The sequence below is a fragment of the Martes martes genome (genome assembly GCF_963455335.1).
Source record: "Martes martes genome assembly, chromosome: Y".
Lineage (NCBI taxonomy): Eukaryota > Metazoa > Chordata > Mammalia > Carnivora > Mustelidae > Martes > Martes martes.
The window spans coordinates 18,616,172-18,624,855 of NC_137907.1; the positions used below are offsets into that span (position 1 = coordinate 18,616,172).

Here is an 8,684-nt window from a genome sequence, read left to right on the forward strand (position 1 = left end):
CTGGAATGGCCCTATTCCGCAATGCCTGGGCTGACGTTTCCACGCACGCTAGGCCAGGGTTCCCGGTGGTGCATACGCTGTCCTCAGTCTTGGACGATCGTGTTGGGGAAGGGCAAGGGACGGTTTCGCATTGACAGGCTACAAACACCGGGTGGAGAGCGGGCTGGAGGAGGCCACGGGATGGAGGGGAGGGGGTTGTGGGCCCTGGGGCCTGGGGCGCCTTAGGTAGAGCCCGAGGCCACCCTGGAGGAGGCGCACTGGCTGCCTCCCTGGCCGGCTCCCGCAGGGGGTGAGGGGCGGGGCCTGTGGCGGCCACGCCCACGGCCTTGCCGCTGGCAGCACCTGGGGTCCGGCCATTGTCCTGGGCGTGGATCAGGCCTCCTTCGCGCCGAGGCCCCACGCGTGCCACCTCCACCTCGGCCCCGTGGCCTCCTGGCCGGAAGCCCTTGTGCGCATGCGTCCCAGACTCCGGTGGCTTCTGCGAGGAGACGGCTGACGTCCCCCCTTCGCTGGGCCGCGGAGCTCCACTGCCGGGCCGCCTGCGGGAGCCGCGTGCTCACCCCTCCTGCTCCGTTCCTCCGCAGCTGCCCCAGCTGGGGGCCACATGGGACGCGGGACTGCCCCCCAATCCTGACCGACTCCGTCGAGGGAGGGGTCCATCGGGACGCGGCTGTCCGCGGACATATAGCCCCACCCCCAGAAGAGAGGCGAAGGTGCTGCTGGGCCTAGGCGTGGGGATGGCGGCAGAGCCAGCGCAGGACGAGGAGGGCCGTTGGGAGAGAGAGGGCGCCATCCTGGTGGTGGAGCTTGTGCTAGTGGGAGATGACGTAATGTTGGTGTGGCAGCTTGCGGTGGTCCAGGTGGCGGAGGACCCCGGGGAGACTGAGGAGGAGGACGAGGACGAGGACGACGAGGCTAGGGAGGTTGGCAGTGAGGCTGAGGAAGAGGGGGAGGCTGAGGAGGGCGAGGAGACTGAGGAGGAGGAGGAGGAAGAGGAGGAGGAGGAAGAGGAGGAGGAGGAAGAGGAGGAGGAAGAGGAGGAGGAGGAGGAGGAGGCTGTTGAGGATGAGGTTGCAGAGGTACCAGAGGTGCAGGAGGAGGAGGAGGAGGAGGAAGACAGGAGGGAAGAGGCCTGGGAGGAGAGCCAGAAGGAGCGAGAAGCGCAGGAGCTGCAGGAGAAGCAGGAAGGGGAAGAACGGCCAGAGGCACGGCCAGGTCCGCCCCCGTCCCCGCCCCAGGCCCTCGAGGCCCTGCAGTCAGAGCTGGAGCCCATGAACAAAGACGCCAGCAGGGCCTACTCTGGGCTCAAGCTCAGGTTCTGGCAGAGGCGACGGCGTCACCTGGACCACCGAAGCGCCCTCATCCGGGGCATCCCTGGCTTCTGGGCCAAGGCTGTATCCTTGATACCTTCACGGAGGGACCCCGATGTGGCCGGGCTAGCGCAGGAGACTCCTGTGGCAGGGGGCCTGCGTTGTGGTGGCCTGGCTCATGCCTCGGTGATCACGACAGTTTCGAATCCCTGCTTCCGGGTGGGGGTCCCTGGTGGGGCCGCAGGTTGCCCTCGATGTGCCGGGGAGGGGGCCGTGGGTGGGCAGGGAGGTCACCGAGGATTTCCAGCTTTCTGTGTTAGTGCCCAGCAGGGAATTACCTAACTAACTAATGCAGCAGGCCGTGCGGGGGCGCAGGGGCCCTTGACACAATCTGTGAGGTGGAGTGGGTCCCGGTGGTAGGAGGGGAGATGCAGGGCGCACTTGCTGTGCAGACCTGCTCTGTTGTTGTAGCTCTTTCTTCTCCAGCCCTCGGAGAGTCCTTGACCCGAAGCAGTTTGTGAACCACCCGCAGATGTCAGCCATGCTCAGTGAGCAAGATGAAGGCATACTTGGCTCCATGACGGATTTGAAGGTCTGGCCCGGGAGATGGAGGCCCGGCCTGGGGGATGGGAGAAGAGGGGGTAACAGAAGCGATTCCTCCCCAAGGCCAGGAGGGGAAGGGTCTGCTGGACAGAGATCTCAACCCTCTCCCCCACTTTGCCGCCCGGCAGGTGGAGGAACTCGAGTCTCCCCGTGATGGCCGCAAGATCCTGCTCTTCTTTCGCGAGAACTCCTACTTCCGCAACGACGTCGTTGAGAAGGAGTATGTCCTCAGGGCTGCTGGTAAGGGGCCTCCGCGTGCATGGGCGGTAGCAGGTGGAGGCGGCAGGGTTGAACCTGATGCATCATCCAGCGCCTTCGCACGGACCCTTCCTCTTGCAGGGTACGAGCCGTCTCATTCCACTCCCATCCAGTGGCACCACTGTTACGAACAGGAGGCCTGTAGCCGCAGACGCCACAAGAGCAGCCTTAACTTCTTCAGCTGGTTCTCTGACCACAGCTTTGCCGGGCCTAGCAGGATAGCTGAGGTGGGTCCCTGTGACAAACCGCGCACGTGAACCTGCCTGTGCTCCCCAGCGGACTGGGATGTGCATCTGAGCCCTGCCCCGTTTCCCCTGCCAGATCATCATGGACGACCTGTGGCCCGATCCCCTGCAGTACTACGTGAGGAAGAAGGCCCCAGCAGAGGGAACTGAGAGGAGGGCAGGTGAGACGCCCAGGGCGTGGGTGCTGAAAATGCTCCGTGCGGCTCCGTGGGAGCTGGGCTCCACAAATGCAGAAACGGAGGCTTAGAGGAACACTCAAGAGGCGGTGACCCCGTGTCCAAAGGGCATCACCGTGAGTCGGGGAGGGCGGTGTCAAACTGGTTCTGCCTGGGAAGCTTGAGGCAGGCGGGTCAGGCAACACCAGTGAGCAGAGCCGGAGAAGCAGTCGGCTCAGCAGCTGCCTTGCGGGAAGTGCCACTCCCTGGCCGTGAACTCCTGCCCTCAGGTCTCCTCGCCACCGCCTCAGCTTTGAGCCCACCTAAGCACCTCTTGCCAGCCTTGGCGCAGATGTCTGCGTTCCCTGGCGTAAAGGCTCATGCGTCACCCCGTCACTTTTGTGTGTTCATCGGTAGAGTCCTCCCAGTCATCTCCCTGGGCAATCTCCTGTGCCCACCGCAATCAGCCAGAGAACACTGGAGAGCGTGCACAGATACCGTTGCTATGTGGGTGGAGGAAATGTAGGGGGATCGCCATCAAGGGCCGGGGAGAGGGGCAGGGGAGAATGGCCTCCGTTCCCCGAAAGGGCCTTGAAACCCTCAAGCAAACCTGCGTGTGGCCCGTAGAGGATACTCACCGGCCGCCTCATGTGTGCCCAGGTGACTGTGTGCCCGTGTGTCTGTGTCTGTGTCTCCGTCTCTCCCAGGGAACTTGAGCATGTTGAGGTGAATACGCAGAAGCCTTGCCCTTGACCCGGAAAGAGTCCAGGACCTTCAGATGGAGCCGGATGATCAGCCTGGTCCCTCCCACAGGGAACACCTCCAGTCTGGTGCCTGGGAGAAACACAGGGCCGATTGAGGCCCCCTGTAAAAATACTGAAATGTGGAAAAACGACGTCAACCGTGTTTATGTGTGTTACTGTGTGTACGCTCACACACGGTCGTCTTCATGGAAAGGGGCAGGTGGGGAGCCTGAGCTCATGGGATTCCCGTCGATGCTTACTACTCTGCCCCGGCATCCTTATTCCGTGGAAGGGGTGGGGCCGTATGCTGGCCCAGAGGTCCAGGTCACACGAGCTCTGGGACTGCATCCCAGCGTGGCAGAGGTCCTTCCCCTAGGGATGGTGGAGGTGGGCAGGGAGAGGAGATGAGCGAAAGGCCAGCTAACAGGGCCCATGCCTTCCCTGGGGAAATAACAGAGGTCAAAGAAAGGGAAGGGCGAGCCAGGGCCAAACGTGTCCAGTGTCAACTTTTGGTGGATGGCGATGACCGTCTCCCAGAGATGCTCCCTGGTGGATGACCTCAGACACAGCACGGGTGGGACTGTAGTTTCATTACTCCGTTGAACCCCAGTGCCAGGGCTCTCCTTTCTTCTAAACAAGGGGCCCAGGCCCTTGCTGACACAGTCATCCTCTCAGCCCCAGATACAGCGGGAGCGAGTGGGGGCCAGGCCCTGTGGAGGGACTGTTGGAGAGGGGAAAGTGGGAGGAGGGAAGGTAGGAAAGATCACCCTGTCGTTCTGGCCCAGGTAGCTGGGCGGAAGCATAAATTGCAGGGAAAGACGCGCGCGCGCCCGTGCGAGCCCCCACACACACGCACGCGCGCGCGCACACACACACACGAACACCATCGGGTTCCAACCGCCCTAAGCCACAGAATATTTAGCCACTCACATACACTGACACATACTCAGGAGCAGAGCCAACACCCCCAGCCAACACACAGTGATTCAGTCACCCTCATGTCCTGACACGCACACACTCACTCACCCTCCCAGGCACACAACCTTCACCCACTCACATGTCCAGAGACACGCTCACATACTGACAACCCCACGCAGCCCCATGATCCCCACTTCCCGGCTTCCCTAGGACGTTGGCTTGGGGTCCCCCAGATGGTCAGCAGAGGAGAGGGCAGAGTATTGCTGAATGCGAGACCCAGGACACCCGCCCGTGTGCTGTCTGTCCCGTGCTGACCCCGAGGCTGATCTGCCTCCTTCTCCGTGGTCTGAAGGCAGGTGCCCAATGCCCTCTATCCGCTTAGACCCCAAAAGGGAAATGCCACCAAAGGGCACCCCTAGTCCTCACCAACACCCCACGGAGCACGCTCCCCTGGTTAAGGGCCAAGTGCGCGCAGGCTGCTTTGACCGTGTAGGGCACCGTCCATCTTCTGAGGTCTTGGCCTCACTCCTCCCACTTTCAAATTCTTTGTGACTTTGGGACTCAGAGGCCAGTCTCTTGCACGGAGCATAGATGTGGCCAGCTTTTCAACACCTGCCCGTTCTGCTGTCGTCCACATCTTACTCCAGTGCTGTGAAGCCCCGTTACTGACCAGCCCCGTTACTGACACAGGGCAGTCCACAATCACAGTACTTGGTGTCTGTGTACTCCCTGGCTGTTTCCACCCTCTATTCCTCCGTGACTTCCCCATTTGCTGTCTCATGTTTTCGGGAAACATGACAGCTGCCCTGGTTGACACCACTGGATTCAGCTCTGCTCAGCCGAACTGTTGCTTCCCCACGCGTGGGTGGCCCCTTCCTCACAGGCGATGTGTCCTTTGGGTCTACATGCCTCGCAAAGTATGAATTCAGCTGGGGGCAGACCAGTCCTTGCCTCCCCGCCTCCGCTCTTCCTCGCCACGCCCTGCCTGTCTCTCCCTCCCCATCCCTGCGCACGGCTCTCCCTCCTGCCCCTGTCCCTCTCTTCCCTTCTCTCCCTCCCTCCCATTCCCCCTCTCTCCCCCAGCTCTTCTTCTCCTTCTGGGCTTCTCTCCCTCTCCTCCCAGTCTCCCCCTCCTCCCCCTCCCCCTGTCACCACCCCAGCCCTCTCCCTCTCCAAGGCTGTGCTCCTGTTCCTGCGGTAACACCAGAGGAGCCTCCTCTAGTGGTTTGGGCAAGGTTGCAAGTGCTGGGTCAGTTTGGATTGTACCAGTAATTCCAAAGTCTGAGCTGTCTCACGGACTGTCTCAGACATTTGTTTCTTCGCCCCATAGACAGCCATGCATCTTACTCCCTGCAGGGGCGTTTGTGACACTTGTTGCGACCACAGCCCCTGCACTTAACGCCAAGGGAGTTCCTCCTGCGTCTTTCTGGTCAAAATCCCCCAGGACACACCGACCCACTCCTTCTAATGGAGGCCCTCCCACGATGCAACCGCAACGCTGGTGGCCTTGCCATCACCCACGAGGCCTTCCCTGACACCTCAGGCGGCAAGCATCCTATCCCGCCACAGCACCCGCCCCCGCCCCCCGGAGCAGACCTCTGTGAGGTGTGGTCTTGTCTCAAAGGACCGACGTGGGGAGTACCAGAGAAAGGGCACTTGGGCTGTGCATGCTCACTTGGCCATCCCCTCCCCGCACGGTACTCCACTCAGCCACCGACGCAGTCTAAGGGAGAACTTGGAGCGGAGCTGGAAGAAAGACACAAGAGCCCTTGCATGCAAGTCAGGTGGAGAAGGAGAACGCAACGAGGAAAAGAGACACAGAAACAAAGCGAAAGGGGCCGCTCAGAGGAAAGCACCTTGGGAGCAAGTTTTACCACTGGCTTGGGCAGAGGAATTTGCAGAGTTTCTCTTTGGACTGAAAGCCTGGCCCAGTCGCATGCTGCCCAGTCGCAATCACGGACCTCACCGGGGCCGGCTTAGCAGCTCTGTAGGCACCCCGGTGGCCAGGGACCTCGGCTCTTTGCAGAGTAACTTCAGGGAAAGTACTTGGCGTGCAGTTCCCTTCTCTTCCGGAAAGCTGGGGCGGGGGATGGGGGGTGGGGGGCTGGGGAGGCGGATGGCCCCTGCACGCAGCACCTTGGCGGCGGGCTCCTGGCGCCGTGCACCACCGGGCAGGCCCAGGGCGAAAGCCACGTGGCAGTGACGGGGCGCAGGTGGGGCAGCAGCTGATGCCCCCCGGGCTCTCCCCCAGGTCCCCTAAGAAGGAGCGCGGGAGGCTTTCGCGCGGCGGGCACACTCGGCATTCAGCCGCCGGATTTCAATTCCTGGCGCCAGCCGAGGGGCCCCAGACGGACGGACGAGAAAGGGACGAGTGGGGCTGGGATACCACGGCACTTGCGGGAAAGGCCTGACAGGGGTCTCTGAAGAGAACGTTTGGGGTTGAGAGGCGCGGAGGCCACCGCGGTGGAGGGGCTCGGGTGGGCTCCCGGGCGGGCTCTGGTGCGGCCAAGACACAGGGCGGGTGGTGGCCACGCCCACTGCCCTGGCACGGGTTAGACCCGGGAGCACGCCGCGTCCTGCGCGGGGCTCGGGGGCTCCATCCGGCCCAGGCCGCATGCGTGCCTCCCCCCGCCCCACACCCCTGCGCCGCCCGTGTCTGCCCCGTCACCGCCCGCCCCGCGGGCCTGTGCGCATGCGTGCCCCAGGCCCGCGCACTCTGCTAGGCGCTGCCGCCCAGCGGCGTTCCTGGGCGCTGCAGCTGAAGCTGCCGGTGCCGCCTCCGTCGCCTTCAGTCCCCAGAGGCCGGCGCTCAGGGCCAGGGCCACATGGAGAGTGAGTCGAGGTCCGGGGAAGGCGGGGCTGCCCCAGAATCCTGGAGCACCTTGGTCGCAGACGAGGGCGGTGAGGAGGCGGGGGCCCTCAGGGAGACCGGCTCCTGCGGGCACGCGGGGGCGCTTCTGGCCCTCGAGGCTGCGGGGGTGGTGGCAGAGGCTGTGCGGGAAGCTGAGGCCCAGGGGGGCACAGAGGAGGCCGGCGCGGGGCCGGAGTTGGTGCTGGTGGTGGAGGATATCGCGGCGGTGGTGGAGGTGGTGGCGGTGGAAGTCGAGGAGGTGCTGGCGGCGGAAGACGAGGAGGTGCTGGCGGTGGAAGTCGAGGAGGTGCTGGCGGTGGAAGTCGAGGAGGTGCTGGCGGCGGAAGACGAGGAGGTGCTGGCGGCGGAAGACGAGGAGGCGGCGCAAGCACAGCAGGTCGAGAGGCCGAAGGAGCTGTGGCAGGCAGAGCCGGTGCCCCGGCCCGACCCAGCCGGGGCCGCACTTGCCGCGCTGGAGGTGGTTCAGGAAGCGCTCCGCTCTGTGGACGCCCAAGCCTCCAGGGCCTACTTGCGGCTGAAGCGCAGGATGAATCGGAAGCGCAGTGGTCACCTGGCTCGAAGAAGGGCCATCATCCAGGGCATCCCTGGCTTCTGGGCACACGCCGTATCCTTCAGCCTGCTGGCTGGGTTTGGGCACCTGTGGAGGAGAGTGGGAGCAGGGCAGCAGGGTGCAGAGCCTCAGCCAGGGGCAGGAGAGCTGCGGGGATGGGCCTCGCTCCCCCAGCCGTGGGCCCCAGGCCTCTAGCGCTGGGCACCTCGCGGCAGTAGGCCGCCCAGGCAGCAGTGGGCCCAAGGCGGGAGCAGTGGCCCCAGCCTTCTCCTGCACAGCAGAGGGGCAGGGGCCAGCAGAGGGTGGTCCCGGAGGAGGTGGGTGCGGGGAGGGAGTGGGCGTTGGGGGGAAAGGCAGGGGCTGGGACCTGTGCATTGCTGCCTGAGCAGAAGGTCCGGGCCAGTGCTTTGGGGCTGCAGCACCCCAACAGGCCTCTGCGGTCGCGGAACCCGGGTCAACACTCTGGACTCCTAGTGAAGCCCGGTCCCACTTGGCTCAGAGCAGATGCTGCAAGGAAAGGATTTGGGGGGTGCGTGGGGCAGATGGAGAGGCTGCGCGCCTCCTTCCCGGTCCTTCCCAACCTGTCTTTTTGGCGAGGTCACGGCAGACCTAGAGTTCTGTGCGCTTGCACTCATTGAGGGTCAGTCAGCGGGCTGGCCGACTTCAGCGGCCCCCGGGGCCCTGGACACAGTGCAGGGGTGCTACAAACTCTGTCTCCGCAGGTCCTACTGAGGCGGGCCGAGGCCCCTGGCCCAGGTGCTCACAGACACGTTTCCTGCCTCCCTGCCTCTCCGTCTCCACGTCCCCCACCCTGGCTCGCTCTCTCCCCGCCTGCCGTCCCTCTGCAAGTCTCTTCCTCGGGGTTTGGGTGTCTCTGTCTCTCTCTCTCTCCTCCTTCGCGCCCCGTCCTCCCACACTACCCCTTTCCTCCCTCTCTTGCTGACCCTGCCAGGCTCTTGCTTGGCACCCTGGCTGTGCAGCCATGCTGCAAGTGAGCGGAGCAGCCCCCTTGTGGGCACAGAAGGTCCCT

General features: G+C 63.9%; 1 protein-coding gene across 1 annotated transcript; it reads left to right on the top strand.

The window, feature by feature from the left end:
* The first annotated feature begins 1,531 nt into the window (after nucleotides 1–1,531).
* Nucleotides 1,532–3,458, top strand: LOC308337771 (testis-specific Y-encoded protein 10-like). Its single transcript, XM_080795971.1, has 5 exons — nucleotides 1,532–1,902; nucleotides 2,042–2,153; nucleotides 2,253–2,398; nucleotides 2,493–2,577; nucleotides 3,279–3,458. The coding sequence occupies exons 1-5, from the start codon at nucleotides 1,843–1,845 to the stop codon at nucleotides 3,299–3,301; spliced, it is 426 nt and encodes a 141-aa protein (XP_080652097.1). The 5' UTR covers nucleotides 1,532–1,842; the 3' UTR covers nucleotides 3,302–3,458.
* The last annotated feature ends 5,226 nt before the right edge of the window (nucleotides 3,459–8,684 follow it).

What these genes read in the sequence shown, in the direction of transcription:
- LOC308337771 (XM_080795971.1), top strand. Translation starts at nt 1,843, where the DNA reads ATGTCAGCCATGCTCAGTGAGCAAGATGAAGGCATACTTGGCTCCATG. An exon ending in GTATGTCCTCAGGGCTGCTG is followed by an intron (nt 2,154 to 2,252) that starts GTAAGGGGCCTC and finishes TTCCTCTTGCAG; the next exon opens with GGTACGAGCCGTCTCATTCC. An exon ending in GGGAACTGAGAGGAGGGCAG is followed by an intron (nt 2,578 to 3,278) that starts GTGAGACGCCCA and finishes CGTCTCTCCCAG; the next exon opens with GGAACTTGAGCATGTTGAGG.